This window comes from Haliotis cracherodii, unplaced genomic scaffold (assembly GCF_022045235.1).
Source record: "Haliotis cracherodii isolate W230 unplaced genomic scaffold, xgHalCrac1.p SCAF_15, whole genome shotgun sequence".
Classification (NCBI taxonomy): Eukaryota; Metazoa; Mollusca; class Gastropoda; order Lepetellida; family Haliotidae; genus Haliotis; species Haliotis cracherodii.
Window position 1 is genome coordinate 12,483,794 of NW_027266270.1, and position 16,783 is coordinate 12,500,576.

The following is a 16,783-nucleotide window of genomic DNA, read 5'->3' on the forward strand; positions in this document are numbered from 1 at the left end:
ACAAATGGCCGGAAAGACTTTTGTTTTCTTGTGTTTTTCTTTTTTTGTTAATGACTGCTAACAAGTATGGCTGAAAACACGTGCGGTATTATGGCCACGTGACCAGCTGCACGTGAAAAACCACTTTTGCCACTATAGTGCTGTGCACATGATTTTGATAGATTCACCTGCACAAAAACGGGTGTTATCTGAAGACAATACGTGGCCATTACTGTTTAAATACACAATAAGGGCCCACAATGATAACTGGTCAAAATGTTAAAATTTAGGATTGTGAAGTTTTTAATTTGGTTCAGTAATATTTTATTCTCCCAGAAGGAAACAGTTGAAACCTTTACGAAAGCTCTGGACATATGAAGACATTCAACTCTGGGACAATGCAGTTTTGAAATGAATTTACGTTTAGATCAATAGAACATAATTTCTTCCGAAACACATAACACACTGAAGGACTATTTTTGCAATCTGTTCCAGAAATACAGAACTCCAAACAAAACACCAGCCGCGCCAAGCACAAACATCATCTGCTTGCTGCTGTCGCTCAAGTAATCCTGTAACGCTACCTGAAAATATAAGAATGCAATAAATGATTATGAATGAAATTATGCATCCCCCTTCTTGTAATGTGCGATGTGTTTTATTTGGTTTTTATTTGGCACGGGTGGCCCAGTCGTCTAAGGCGCCGCGATTCGCTGTTCAGAGTTGCACGCCAGAAACCTATGATTTGATTATGGGTTCGAATTCCATTTTTCCCCGATTATGTTTCTACTTTTATCAGCACCATACCTGTGCTCGTAGGTTTCACCGAAGTGGTAAACGCTTAAGACCTGCATCACTTCAGGCTTTCCTCCCACATTAAGCTGACACGCCGTGATATAACTTGGATACTGTTAAAAGCGGCGATTAACACAACTCACTCACTCCAACAGGATGCCGATGATCGCAAGGAGTCAATCAGCGTAACCTCAAGGTTATCGAATTAACATAGCTACCGGAATATTGCTTGACATGAAGGGAAAGTTGACTCTTGTCAAAAGGTCTCCAAGAGAGAATTTTGTCACTCTGAATCTTTATGCACAGGTCTAAGTTATGAACCAGATGAGGCGGTCTCACTGGGGTCCTAAATTTCTAGCTCAAGTGGGTAAATGAGTTAAAGGGAATTGACTAATTTTGATGGTTATTAAACTATATCAGATCATCGATATATCTTGAAGCTTATGAGGGGCGCGGGTGACCCAGTCGTCTAAGGCTCCACGGTTTCGCTGTGCAGAGTTGCGTCCCTTTGGCACGCCAGAAACCTATGATTGTTGGTTCGAATCCCGGTTCGCCCTGATTATGTTTCTAGGTTTGTCACCACCCGTGCTCGTCGGTTTCGCCGAAGTGGTAAACGTCTGAGACCTGCATCACTTCGGGCTTTTCTCCCATATTAAGCTGAAACGCCGCAATATAACTGGAATACTGTTAAAAGCGGCGTTAAACCCAACTCATTCACTCACTCACTGAAGCTTATGTTAAACTTCTTAACCAAATTACCTTGTTTTGACATTGTCAATCTGAGCAGAAATTCCGATTCATATGCATTAGGAAACAGATCAGCAAGAAGGGGAGCACATGGTGCCCAGGGAGATGCCTATACTTCTTGTGGAAATGTCCTATCCCCAAATTTTACATAGAATCTGATGTCATCAATGAGGAAGTCCAACCAGTCCAAAGCATGCCCAGACGATTTCAGTCAGTTTATTTTTCATAACTATATTTGTTTAGGAAGTTCTGATATTCTGGTACCTACATGAAGCTTAGTTGAGGTGAGCATCGCTGCAGCTGAATCCCAGCCTCCGTTGTCAATAATCCATTGTGTGACATCATCCTTCATGGAGTCCATCACAGCATCCATGATGTCACGGATTTTAGCTTTGTTATACTGGGCCTGAATGAAACCAAGGCCGTCAGCCATGCCAACACAAGGCACACGTGTAAAGTCCACGCAGCAACGCTAGTTAAAGGTTAACGTCAATATTGGACCCAGTTCCAGAAAGCGATCTTTTCACTGAGATGATCATACTCCCATACCTTAACATAGGCTTACGATCGTCGTAGCGCTAAGGTTGCTTTGTGGAGCGGGGCTCTGGATATAAACTCATTGGTTAATGAAAGGGAGTTTTTACCCATTTACCCCCGTGACAGATCAGATAAGATTTACATTCATACCCTGCATGGAAATGCCGAACTCCTTATCAATCGTAATACAATTTATTACAATATTATCTCGAAACTGAAACATATCAAATGCAGTTCAGCGAACTCAACCGAGCATATCTGATGGTAATGCAAGGGGGATAACTTTGTATGTGTCATCCGTCAAGATGGCTGCGAAACGTTTGACGAGGTCATTGTGCAGGTCAAGGTCAATCAGACTCAGATTGCTATTTCAGAAATTGATGGCGCGCTTGCGAAGTATTTGACGGAGATAATTCAATGTCAGTGAGAATAAAATTGATAATCGATGACAGCTTATTTGCCACCCACGCCACAGACTGATAGAGAATCATCACTGGCTTGTCTGGTCCAGGACGCCGTTATATATGCTGGAGTGTGGCGTTAAACAACAATCAGACATGTTGATGGCACAGGCAGTGCAATCAAGGTGATAGTGATGTTGGTTGACCTACCCTGGCTGACATCGTGTAGGCAAAACAGAAGATGACCGTCACTCGGCCCCTGTTGATCTTATCATCGCTGAACACCGATCGCAATAAACTGCAAATTACACCCCTTTCTGCGCCATGGGGAAGTCCTTCTAGGAGCCTGGAAGAAAATCAGAAGACATAATGAATATCTGAATTAGTTTTTTAGGAAATAATCATGAACTTTGCCATCAGGTTCTCGAACCTAAATGGATTAACGCCGCTGTACTCGAACCTTAAAGTAAGTGAGTGACTTGGATTTAACGCCGCTGTACTCCAACCTTAAAGTAAGTGAGTGACTTGGATTTAACACCGCTGTCCTTCAACCTTAAAGTAAGTGAGTGACTTGGATTTAACGCCGCTGTACTCGAACCTTAAAGTAAGTGAATGACTTGGATTTAACGCCGCTGTACTCCAACCTTAAAGTAAGTGAGTGACTTGGATTTAACGCCTCTGTACTCGAACCCTGAAGTAAGTGAGTGACTTGGATTTAACGCCGCTGTTCTCCAACCTTAAAGTAAGTGAGTGACTTGGATTTAACGCCACTGTACTCCAACCTTAAAGTAATTGACTTGGATTTAACGCCTCTGTACTCGAACCTTAAAGTAAGTGAATGACTTGGATTTAACGCCGCTGTACTCCAACCTTAAAGTAAGTGAGTGACTTGGATTTAACGCCACTGTACTCGAACCCTGAAGTAAGTGAGTGACTTGGATTTAACGCCGCTGTTTTCCAACCTTAAAGTAAGTGAGTGACTTGGATTTAACGCCGCTGTACTCCAACCTTAAAGTAAGTGAATGACTTGGATTTAACGCCGCTGTTTTCCAACCTTAAAGTAAGTGAGTGACTTGGATTTTACGCCGCTGTTCTCCAACCTTAAAGTAAGTGACTTGGATTTAATGCCGCTGTACTATAATCCTAAAGTAAGTGACTTGGATTTAACGCCGCTGTACTCCAACCTTAAAGTAAGTGAGTGACTTGGATTTAACGCCACTGTTTTCCAACCTCAAAGTAAGTGAGTGACTTGGATTTAACGCCGCTGTACTCGAACCTTAAAGTAAGTGAGTGACTTGGATTTAACGCCGCTGTACTCCAACCTTAAAGTAAGTGAGTGACTTGGATTTAACGCCGCTGTACTCGAACCTTAAAGTAAGTGAATGACATGGATTTAACGCCGCTCTTCTCCAACCTTAAAGTAAGTGAGTGACTTGGATTTAACGCCGCTGTTCTCCAACCTTAAAGTAAGTGAGTGACTTGGATTTAACGCCGCTGTACTCGAACCTTAAAGTAAGTGAGTGACTTGGATTTAACGCCGCTGTTCTCCAACCTTAAAGTAAGTGAGTGACTTGGATTTAACGCCGCTGTTTTCCAACCTTAAAGTAAGTGAGTGACTTGGATTTAACGCCACTGTTTTCCAACCTTAAAGTAAGTGAGTGACTTGGATTTAACGCCACTGTTTTCCAACCTTAAAGTAAATGAGTGACTTGGATTTAACGCCACTGTTTTCCAACCTCAAAGTAAGTGAGTGACTTGGATTTAACGCCGCTGTACTCCAACCTTAAAGTAAGTGAGTGACTTGGATTTAACGCCGCTGTTTTCCAACCTTAAAGTAAGTGAGTGATTTGGATTTAACGCCTATGTACTCGAACCTTAAAGTAAGTGAGTGACTTGGATTTAACGCCGCTGTACTCCAACCTTAAAGTAAGTGAGTGACTTGGATTTAACGCCGCTGTTTTCCAACCTTAAAGTAAGTGAGTGACTTGGATTTAACGCCTATGTACTCGAACCTTAAAGTAAGTTAGTGACTTGGATTTAACGCCGCTGTACTCCAACCTTAAAGTAAGTGAGTGACTTGGATTTAACGCCGCTGTTTTCCAACCTTAAAGTAAGTGAGTGACTTGGATTTAACGCCGCTGTTTTCCAACCTTAAAGTAAGTGAGTGACTTGGATTTAACGCCGCTGTTTTCCAACCTTAAAGTAAGTGAGTGACTTGGATTTAACGCCGCTGTTTTCCAACCTTAAAGTAAGTGAATGACTTGGATTTAACGCCGCTGTACTCGAACCTTAAAGTAAGTGAGTGACTTGGATTTTACGCCGCTGTTCTCCAACCTTAAAGTAAGTGACTTGGATCTAATGCCGCTGTACTATAATCCTAAAGTAAGTGACTTGGATTTAACGCCGCTGTTCTCCAACCTTAAAGTAAGTGAGTGACTTGGATTTAACGCCGCTGTTTTCCAACCTTCAAGTAAGTGACTTGGATTTAATGCCGCTGTACTATAATCCTAAAGTAAGTGACTTGGATTTAACGCCGCTGTTCTCCAACCTTAAAGTAAGTGAGTGACTTGGATTTAACGCCGCTGTTCTCCAACCTTAAAGTAAGTGAGTGACTTGGATTTAACGCCGCTGTACTCGAACCTTAAAGTAAGTGAGTGACTTGGATTTAACGCCGCTGTACTCGTACCTTAAAGTAAGTGAGTGACTTGGATTTAACGCCGCTGTACTCCAACCTTAAAGTAAGTGAGTGACTTGGATTTAACGCCGCTGTTTTCCAACCTTAAAGTAAGTGAGTGACTTGGATTTAACGCCGCTGTACTCCAACCTTAAAGTAAGTGAGTGACTTGGATTTAACGCCGCTGTACTCCAACCTTAAAGTAAGTGAGTGACTTGGATTTAACGCCACTGTTTTCCAACCTTAAAGTAAGTGAGTGATTTGGATTTAACGCCTATGTACTCGAACCTTAAAGTAAGTGAGTGACTTGGATTTAACGCCACTGTTTTCCAACCTTAAAGTAAGTGAGTGACTTGGATTTAACGCCGCTGTTTTCCAACCTTAAAGTAAGTGAGTGACTTGGATTTAACGCCGCTGTACTCCAACCTTAAAGTAAGTGAGTGACTTGGATTTAACGCCGCTGTTTTCCAACCTTAAAGTAAGTGAGTGACTTGGATTTAACGCCTATGTACTCGAACCTTAAAGTAAGTGAGTGACTTGGATTTAACGCCGCTGTACTCGAACCTTAAAGTAAGTGAGTGACTTTGATTTAACGCCACTGTTTTCCAACCTTAAAGTAAGTGAGTGATTTGGATTTAACGCCTATGTACTCGAACCTTAAAGTAAGTGAGTGACTTGGATTTAACGCCGCTGTACTCCAACCTTAAAGTAAGTGAGTGACTTGGATTTAACGCCGCTGTTTTCCAACCTTAAAGTAAGTGAGTGACTTGGATTTAACGCCGCTGTACTCCAACCTTAAAGTAAGTGAGTGACTTGGATTTAACGCCACTGTTTTCCAACCTTAAAGTAAGTGAGTGACTTGGATTTAACGCCTATGTACTCGAACCTTAAAGTAAGTGAGTGACTTGGATTTAACGCCGCTGTACTCGAACCTTAAAGTAAGTGAGTGACTTGGATTTAACGCCGCTGTTTTCCAACCTTAAAGTAAGTGAGTGACTTGGATTTAACGCCTATGTACTCGAACCTTAAAGTAAGTGAGTGACTTGGATTTAACGCCGCTGTACTCGAACCTTAAAGTAAGTGAGTGACTTGGATTTAACGCCACTGTTTTCCAACCTTAAAGTAAGTGAGTGACTTGGATTTAACGCCTATGTACTCGAACCTTAAAGTAAGTGAGTGACTTGGATTTAACGTCACTGTTTTCCAACCTTAAAGTAAGTGAGTGACTTGGATTTAACACCGCTGTACTCGAACCTTAAAGGAGGTGAGTGACTTGGATTTAACGCCTATGTACTCGAACCTTAAAGTAAGTGAGTGACTTGGATTTAACGCCGCTGTACTCCAACCTTAAAGGAGGTGAGTGACTTGGATTTAACGCCGCTGTTCTCCAACCTTAAAGTAAGTGAGTGACTTGGATTTAACGCCTATGTACTCGAACCTTAAAGTAAGTGAGTGACTTGGATTTAACGCCGCTGTTTTCCAACCTTAAAGTAAGTGAGTGACTTGGATTTAACGCCGCTGTTTTCCAACCTTAAAGTAAGTGAGTGACTTGGATTTAGCGCCGCTGTTTTCCAACCTTAAAGTAAGTGAGTGACTTGGATTTAACGCCGCTGTTTTCCAACCTTAAAGTAAGTGAGTGACTTGGATTTAACGCCGCTGTACTCGAACCTTAAAGTAAGTGAATGACTTGGATTTAACGCCGCTGTTTTCCAACCTTAAAGTAAGTGAGTGACTTGGATTTAACGCCGCTGTTCTCCAACCTTAAAGTAAGTGACTTGGATTTAATGCCGCTGTACTATAATCCTAAAGTAAGTGACTTGGATTTAACGCCGCTGTTCTCCAACCTTAAAGTAAGTGAGTGACTTGGATTTAACGCCGCTGTTTTCCAACCTTAAAGTAAGCGAGTGACTTGGATATAACGCCGCTGTTCTCTAACCTTAAAGTAAGTAAGTGACTTGGATTTAACGCCGCTGTTTTCCAACCTTAAAGTAAGTGAGTGACTTGGATTTAACGCCGCTGTACTCCAACCTTAAAGTAAGTGAGTGACTTGGATTTAACGCCGCTGTACTCGAACCTTAAAGTAAGTGAGTGACTTGGATTTAACGCCGCTGTACTCGTACCTTAAAGTAAGTGAGTGACTTGGATTTAACGCCGCTGTACTCCAACCTTAAAGTAAGTGAGTGACTTGGATTTAACGCCGCTGTTTTCCAACCTTAAAGTAAGTGAGTGACTTGGATTTAACGCCGCTGTACTCCAACCTTAAAGTAAGTGAGTGACTTGGATTTAACGCCGCTGTACTCCAACCTTAAAGTAAGTGAGTGACTTGGATTTAACGCCACTGTTTTCCAACCTTAAAGTAAGTGAGTGATTTGGATTTAACGCCTATGTACTCGAACCTTAAAGTAAGTGAGTGACTTGGATTTAACGCCACTGTTTTCCAACCTTAAAGTAAGTGAGTGACTTGGATTTAACGCCGCTGTTTTCCAACCTTAAAGTAAGTGAGTGACTTGGATTTAACGCCGCTGTACTCCAACCTTAAAGTAAGTGAGTGACTTGGATTTAACGCCGCTGTTTTCCAACCTTAAAGTAAGTGAGTGACTTGGATTTAACGCCTATGTACTCGAACCTTAAAGTAAGTGAGTGACTTGGATTTAACGCCGCTGTACTCGAACCTTAAAGTAAGTGAGTGACTTGGATTTAACGCCACTGTTTTCCAACCTTAAAGTAAGTGAGTGATTTGGATTTAACGCCTATGTACTCGAACCTTAAAGTAAGTGAGTGACTTGGATTTAACGCCGCTGTTTTCCAACCTTAAAGTAAGTGAGTGACTTGGATTTAACGCCGCTGTTTTCCAACCTTAAAGTAAGTGAGTGACTTGGATTTAACGCCGCTGTACTCCAACCTTAAAGTAAGTGAGTGACTTGGATTTAACGCCGCTGTTTTCCAACCTTAAAGTAAGTGAGTGACTTGGATTTAACGCCTATGTACTCGAACCTTAAAGTAAGTGAGTGACTTGGATTTAACGCCGCTGTACTCGAACCTTAAAGTAAGTGAGTGACTTGGATTTAACGCCACTGTTTTCCAACCTTAAAGTAAGTGAGTGACTTGGATTTAACGCCTATGTACTCGAACCTTAAAGTAAGTGAGTGACTTGGATTTAACGTCACTGTTTTCCAACCTTAAAGTAAGTGAGTGACTTGGATTTAACACCGCTGTACTCGAACCTTAAAGGAGGTGAGTGACTTGGATTTAACGCCTATGTACTCGAACCTTAAAGTAAGTGAGTGACTTGGATTTAACGCCACTGTTTTCCAACCTTAAAGTAAGTGAGTGACTTGGATTTAACGCCTATGTACTCGAACCTTAAAGTAAGTGAGTGACTTGGATTTAACGTCACTGTTTTCCAACCTTAAAGTAAGTGAGTGACTTGGATTTAACACCGCTGTACTCGAACCTTAAAGGAGGTGAGTGACTTGGATTTAACGCCTATGTACTCGAACCTTAAAGTAAGTGAGTGACTTGGATTTAACGCCGCTGTACTCCAACCTTAAAGGAGGTGAGTGACTTGGATTTAACGCCGCTGTTCTCCAACCTTAAAGTAAGTGAGTGACTTGGATTTAACGCCTATGTACTCGAACCTTAAAGTAAGTGAGTGACTTGGATTTAACGCCGCTGTTTTCCAACCTTAAAGTAAGTGAGTGACTTGGATTTAACGCCGCTGTTTTCCAACCTTAAAGTAAGTGAGTGACTTGGATTTAGCGCCGCTGTTTTCCAACCTTAAAGTAAGTGAGTGACTTGGATTTAACGCCGCTGTTTTCCAACCTTAAAGTAAGTGAGTGACTTGGATTTAACGCCGCTGTACTCGAACCTTAAAGTAAGTGAATGACTTGGATTTAACGCCGCTGTTCTCCAACCTTAAAGTAAGTGAGTGACTTGGATTTAACGCCGCTGTTTTCCAACCTTAAAGTAAGTGAGTGATTTGGATTTAACGCCTATGTACTCGAACCTTAAAGTAAGTGAGTGACTTGGATTTAACGCCGCTGTACTCCAACCTTAAAGTAAGTGAGTGACTTGGATTTAACGCCGCTGTTTTCCAACCTTAAAGTAAGTGAGTGACTTGGATTTAACGCCGCTGTTCTCCAACCTTAAAGTAAGTGACTTGGATTTAATGCCGCTGTACTATAATCCTAAAGTAAGTGACTTGGATTTAACGCCGCTGTTCTCCAACCTTAAAGTAAGTGAGTGACTTGGATTTAACGCCGCTGTTTTCCAACCTTAAAGTAAGCGAGTGACTTGGATATAACGCCGCTGTTCTCTAACCTTAAAGTAAGTAAGTGACTTGGATTTAACGCCGCTGTTTTCCAACCTTAAAGTAAGTGAGTGACTTGGATTTAACGCCGCTGTACTCCAACCTTAAAGTAAGTGAATGACTTGGATTTAACGCCGCTGTTCTCCAACCTTAAAGTAAGTGAGTGACTTGGATTTAACGCCGCTGTTCTCCAACCTTAAAGTAAGTGACTTGGATTTAATGCCGCTGTACTATAATCCTAAAGTAAGTGACTTGGATTTAACGCCGCTGTTCTCCAACCTTAAAGTAAGTGAGTGACTTGGATTTAACGCCGCTGTTTTCCAACCTTAAAGTAAGTGAGTGACTTGGATTTGACGCCGCTGTTTTCCAACCTTAAAGTAAGTGAGTGACTTGGATTTAACGCCTATGTACTCGAACCTTAAAGTAAGTGAGTGACTTGGATTTAACGCCGCTGTACTCCAACCTTAAAGGAGGTGAGTGACTTGGATTTAACGCCGCTGTTCTCCAACCTTAAAGTAAGTGAGTGACTTGGATTTAACGCCGCTGTTTTCCAACCTTAAAGTAAGTGAGTGACTTGGATTTAACGCCGCTGTTTTCCAACCTTAAAGTAAGTGAGTGACTTGGATTTAACGCCGCTGTACTCGAAGCTTAAAGTAAGTGAATGACTTGGATTTAACGCCGCTGTACTCGAACCTTAAAGTAAGTGAGTGACTTGGATTTTACGCCGCTGTTCTCCAACCTTAAAGTAAGTGACTTGGATTTAACGCCGCTGTACTATAATCCTAAAGTAAGTGACTTGGATTTAACGCCGCTGTTCTCCAACCTTAAAGTAAGTGAGTGACTTGGATTTAACGCCGCTGTTTTCCAACCTTAAAGTAAGTGAGTGACTTGGATTTAACGCCGCTGTTTTCCAACCTTAAAGTAAGTGAGTGACTTGGATTTAACGCCGCTGTTTTCCAACCTTAAAGTAAGCGAGTGACTTGGATTTAACGCCGCTGTTTTCCAACCTTAAAGTAAGTGATATAGTTGGATTCTTGATGTTTGCGGTGTTCAACAACAAACAAACGTCCACACTATTAAGTGAGTGTTGTTTTACGCCGCTTCTTGCAACATTCCAGCAATATAACGGCGGGTTACAACGGAAATGTACACATGTGGGGAAATCGAACCCAGAACTTAGGCGTGACGAGCGAACGTTTTAACCACTAGGCTACCCCACCGTCCCACGTCCACGGTAAGCTGTGGCGGTATATAAGACTACTGGGCCGCAATGTGGGGTTATAATATATACTCCTCAAAATCAGTATCCAGTTTTGCTGGACAAAACATCACCATAAAAGCTGCTAATCTGCCGGACAAAAGAAAGTATACACTTGAAAACTGGGTTTGACCAAAAAAGGGCGAGCGTTATTAAAACGTCACTCGGCTGAAAACAATAGGCAACATCGCTATGACAAGGGTATAAAATACATCACCGTCGAATGCCAATGGGTGTATACTTTCTTTGCCGGGCAGTTTATATCGATACAATTATTGTGAAACCTTACGTTTGAATATGTCGGTCTTCATCCAGTCCGGCCTGTACCACTTTAGCTCCCTCCACAAACGGATGCACGACACGGTAACCTGGGAAGACTAAACACATCAATATATCATTCCCCCTATATAGGAGTCCTGATTCCCCAGTAAACTTTGCCGGTCGTAATGGCCCTGTCACACAACGTATAGCAGTAACGTATGGCGACGTATGAGAATTTTTTGCCAAAACGCCGGCAACGCCGAAACACGCTATGGATAAGTTAGGTGTAAGTTGTATACGTTAAAAGCACGCTGGTATACGTTGTGGTACGCCGAGTCTTAAACACATTTTTGTGTATGCACAACATTTTCGGCGTATGGGAACGTATGAATTATACGTTAGGCATACGTTAGAGGTACGCTCTACATACGTTTACATACGCCATATATACGTTACCTATACGCTAATATAAAACTGTACATCTAACGTATTGATAACGTATGCGTAACCTACTTCTAACGTATGTCCAAAGTATATGAGATATTCGACGAATGTCTGACGACAATACAACTTATTAAACGTGTTTCTAACGTTTATCTAGCGTATTAGTATCGCAGTACCAGCGTTTTGTGGGTGTCTGTATATATTTGGGATTCCGGGTTAGAATAGGTCTTCAGCAACCCATGCTTGCCGTTAAAGGTGACTCTGCTTGTCGTAAAAGGCGACTTACGGGATCGGGTGGTCAGGCTCGCTGACTTGGTTGATGCATGTCATCGATCCAAATTGCGTGGATGGATGCTCATGATATCAATCACTGGATTGTCTGGTCCAGACTCGATTATTTACAGACCGCCGTCATATAGCTGGATTATTGCTGAGTGCGGCGTTAAACAACAAACCAACCAACCAAATATATTTGGTCCCGGTCAGTACCGCCTCATCACTTCTGATGGAGACATCATAGAAGATGGAGTGAAGGATCCCGAGAGGCTGCACCAAGCAGAAATAGCCATTCTCCAACATCAGCATGACGTCCTCCAACTGACGCTTTATCCGATCTTGCTCGGCCCCTGGCATGTTTCTTCTTGGGAGACATGATGTTGACAGGGCGAAGACTACTGCTTGAATGAAGTAGTATTATGAATGGGTGATTTTCGATGAGAGCTCCACGTTTGACAGCGTACTAACTGTACTAACTCTAAAACGATGAAGTGTGACAGGGCCATAAGAAAATGGATCGGATAGTCAGTCTCGGTGACCTGGTTGGTTACTATTTCTTAAAATTGAACTTCATTTAATACAATATGTATTATAAGTCTTAGCATGATCAAGAGGGATATATAGGGTTTTATGCATAAAAACCCATGTACCCCGAGTGATCCTGCTACAACGAATTTACCTCACCGACATGTTTCAATTTGACATTGTAAAAGAATTTTTAAAAAATCAAAATTGATAGAAAACAGCTGTTCAATTGAGCTGGTCAGCTTGCGCTATGTAACGTGACTCGCAAAAAGCGTGCGACCTTTTGCTTTGAAGCGGCTTGTAAGGGATTTATTCTGGCTCTCAGAAATCCACGTACATCCTGTCTTGTTCGTGGCGGGGTATAAGAGATGAAATCCCCTCCAAGGTGGGATACACAGTATTTTATCAAGATCACGTGGACCAATAAGAATCATGGATGTATGATAAAGCTTTTAATTCCTTCAAGGGAGAGTTAAGACGGAGTTCTACATCACATTAAATACCTTACATGCGTTCAAGTGTGCACAATTACTTAAAGATTTGTATCAAGCAACAATTATATTGTATAGTTCTGTTAATAATACATTCTATTGGTGACAGTTTTAGCAAATCACATCCTTGTAATAAATAGTAAAACTGCTAATGTTTACCACATGGATACTGGGAATCCAGCAAATCATCCACGCTCGGAGGGTTAGGAATCCCATCTTCTACCATACGACCATGGAGGTAATAAGCCAATAGGTATCGACTCTGGTTGATGACGTCTTTTCGATTGAGGGGGACCATTTTACAGGATGCTTCAAGGAAATGTATAAAATTGTAAAACATACATGTGTGTACTGGAGTCTAGTTGTTGAGTGAGTGAGTTGTGTTTAACGCCGCTTTGAACAGTATCAAGTGCTATTAATGGAAATGGAAAGGTTTTGGTCGCTTTGGGTTTTTTTCGGGTTCGTAACAGCAAGTCCGCGGAAAACATTCATGTCGCGATCGTCAATTGGATGATCTCAAACGGTGACTCGTCAAACTGCTCTATGCGCAAAACATAACCGCTAGCCAAAAAAGTGGTCTGAATTATTTGAATGGATCAGGCAAGTGCTATCAATTAAATCCGTTTCAGTTTTCCGTATGTGGTGTAAAGAGTGCGTCACGTGATGCGCATGAACTCATATTCGTAAACTAGTGCAAATGTGGAATAAACAAGCATTGTGTTTGAAAATCAAATGCACTTCCTCTTTTGGTTTCATCATTATGATTTTCCATTGCCAGCGTTTTGCCGCACGTTTCTGGGTTTTTTTAAAGATAAAAGGATCAGTAAAAGGTTTCCGTATCACGTGTTTCATGACATTGTGAATAAGCGAGGAACGTTTTAAAAACTAGGCTACCACATAAAACCCGTGAAACCTTTCGTGAATCACAAATTCGGAATTAAATAAGGACAAAATATATAGATACACTCGCAATTTCCAATAACTGCTTATCACAGATTTAAGTTGTACTAGAGACCCAATATAAGTGATACACAGCCTCCCTGATTTTACCTTGGCTAACTTTGAAGGGAGTAAGTAGGCTAACAACTTCGCTACGCTCATAATACTATGTAGTCCATATAGTATTTCACGTAAGAGCCTCTTTTCGTGGCAAATAGAGATATGTATTTGAGCCAATCTCATTAATAACATCCACGTTTAGTAACACCCTACCCCTACCCCCACCCCCACCCACTCACCCACCCACTCACCCACCCACTCACCCACACCAACGCACGCACACACATGCACGCACCCACTCACACGCACGCACGCACACACGAACAGGTACACACGCACGCACACACACGCAAGCACACCTAAGGCAAAAAATAAAGATGTGTATAAAGTCAATCCCATCAATAACAACATCAACGTTTAGTAGCATCAACCTTCCCCTCGTCGCCGCACGCACACACGCGCACATGGACGCACGCGCAGACGCGCAAACGGTTACAGGCCGGCAAAGCCACATTTCGAAAATAGATAGCCCAAATTGATGTGGCTCTCGCGGCAATGGTTATGGTTGCGTGATTGTATAATGTGGCTCTCGCGGCTATGCTGTCAAAACATGCTTTGTGATTCTAACAGGTTACCGTATATAACAAAACAAGTCTTGTTTTCTCATTTTCTATTCAACAAGGATAACATATTCATCAAAACTTTACATTGATGAATATGAATAGCATATGAATATCATAATGCAGATGAAGGAGGTCGCCCACGTGGTCAGCAAATTCCATCTCACTCAGGTGTGGGTTCAGGAGCTGGATCTTGAGGGACGCAATACGTGCATCGATTGCCTTGTACTTCTTTCTTCGTGAAGGTTCTGATCACTGGTGTGAGAGTCTCAGGACTGCAACCTCTTTGAGTGACTGCTCTCGCTGAAATAGCTTCACTGCCTCGTAGATGTTCGGGTGGCACTTCTTGGCAAGTTTCTTTATCTTGTTGTGCAACCCTTCCAGGTGATTGTTGGTACGGTGGCCTTGGTTTTCGAAATGGTTCCAAATCTCTGGCATGAAGGCCCCTCCTTGAACCCAACAGGTTGTCACGTAGTCCATGAAGGCAGTCACTTTAGGGCCAGCAGGAGAGTCAACAATGGCATCAAGCCACACATCATCCACTTTGTCACGAGGTACTAGAGGGAGGGCAGCAACTCTTGTCACCAGCTTCTTCACCTCCTCATCTTCCTTATAGTCCAACACCAGACCTTCTTTCTGCACCCTCCTCCAGATACATTGGGTGAAGTGAAAGAAACACCCTCTAACTAATGTCCCAGGAAATACCTCAGTCACGGCATTGTGGGCTGCACGTTCAAAGTCCAACTGAATTGTAAGTGGGGCAAACTCTAGACCTCCTCTACTAGCAAAATCGCATAGGTACTGAAACATGTTGACATAACTTTTGTTCGATTGGACAACAAACAGTAAACTAATGGAAACATATGGCCAAACACCTCAGCATGTAAACAATAAATCTGATCAAACGACTTGGGACAGGCATAAAATGTACCATCACAAAATACAATGTCTGCAGTACACAAATGTTCAATGTTCTTGTCTGTAGTGAAGATGATGATGTCACTAACAATGTGGCTGGAACTGGTCGCCTCCCTCAGTCTGGGAGTACCGCGCTTAGTGATTTAAATGTGGGACACTCATATAAAGGTATCGGTAATCGGATTAATTAATTACCCGCTAGAATAGGCGAAATGCACTCAGCTGAAAATGTGGCTTTACCGTCAATAGCCATTTCTGAAATGTGGCTCTCCCGGCTAGACACCAACCTTCCCCTCGTCGCCGCACGCACACACGCGCACATGGACGCACGCGCAGACGCGCAAACACACATGAGGTATAACAAAAATAACATACACGCTCCACTGGATATTCCCTATAAAGAGTCTTCTGAGATCTGTACAGCGAGACACGTGCGATATTTGAACACCTGTACCCTATGAAGTATGTTTAATCAGAAACATGCACGCGTATGTATGATGTAGGCAGTCAACAGTCACAAGACGGGGCAAATGCCCCCTGTAATACACTACCGACAAACTAACTGCACAAATTGTTTCGGGCTCTCGGAATGAAGTTATATACTTACATAGGTGTTCTGCAACCAAATGATACGTGATGTTTCAGAAAGTGTCGACGAGGACACAAAATCAGTTTGTTAATCGTACGAAAGTGAAAGTCCCGATTTATCCTGTATTTTTTGTCCCAGTGACGTCATTTATTATTCTGGGAAATCCCTAAATTGAATCAAGTTTTGCTATTCTTTATTAAATGGCATATAAGTTTTAAAGATAAACAATTAAACAGCTATTGAAGATAAATGTTGACTATATGATTAATGATGTAGCATCGTGTTATAGTTATGTACAATTGATCAATGGAGGAGAGCATCGTAAAGCTGTTGTTTCTGCATAGATAGATATAGCTCGTAGTGAAGACTATATATAGAATTCGAAAGGATAATGCCGAAGGAAAACAAAAATGTGATAAAATAATATGCGTAAATAACCAGCAATGATCGCAATCTTGCGGGGCGGTGGGGTAGCCTAGTGGTTAAAGCGTTCGCTCGTCACGCCGAAGACGCGGGTCCGTTACCCGACATGGGTACAATGTGTGAAGCCCATTTCTGTTGTCCCCCGCCGTGATATTGCTGGGATATTGCTAAAAGCGGCGTAAAACTATATTCACTCACTCACTCGCAATCTTGCGACGCGTGGCAACGCCGATTTTACTTTCTGGGAGCGTTGCATAAGCCACGTCGCAGTTGCGGTACGTCGCAAATATTTCGCATTGTTGCGATATTTACGGGGACGCATTTTACAACGTTCTCTCCATCCGGTTTAAAACACAGCTGTAACCAACATTGTCAACAAATCTAAGACCATAGACGTTCACTGCTTAACCTTAGAAACACGAATGTTCAACTCAGACAACAGATAGTCTAAATGCTACACAGGGAAATGATTCAACTAATATTGTTCACAATATTGCAGATAGATAGCTATGATTTGTTTGTTTGTTTGTTTGTTGT

General features: G+C 42.0%; 1 protein-coding gene across 1 annotated transcript; it reads right to left on the reverse strand.

Moving 5' to 3' along the window:
- LOC139461817 (apoptosis regulator BAX-like) lies at positions 1–15,846 on the reverse strand. The gene is made up of 6 exons (XM_071243297.1): positions 15,842–15,846; positions 12,857–13,006; positions 10,990–11,077; positions 2,670–2,805; positions 1,790–1,927; positions 1–563 (listed from the first exon to the last, which is right to left on the reverse strand). The coding sequence occupies exons 2-6, from the start codon at positions 12,993–12,995 to the stop codon at positions 453–455; spliced, it is 612 nt and encodes a 203-aa protein (XP_071099398.1). The 5' UTR covers positions 12,996–13,006; positions 15,842–15,846; the 3' UTR covers positions 1–452.
- Positions 15,847–16,783: the final 937 nt, after the last annotated feature.

What these genes read in the sequence shown, in the direction of transcription:
- LOC139461817 (XM_071243297.1), bottom strand. Translation starts at nt 12,995, where the DNA reads ATGGTCCCCCTCAATCGAAAAGACGTCATCAACCAGAGTCGATACCTA. An exon ending in GAAGACCGACATATTCAAAC is followed by an intron (nt 2,806 to 10,989) that starts GTAAGGTTTCAC and finishes ATTTTCTTCCAG; the next exon opens with GCTCCTAGAAGGACTTCCCC. An exon ending in TCACCTCAACTAAGCTTCAT is followed by an intron (nt 564 to 1,789) that starts GTAGGTACCAGA and finishes TTATATTTTCAG; the next exon opens with GTAGCGTTACAGGATTACTT.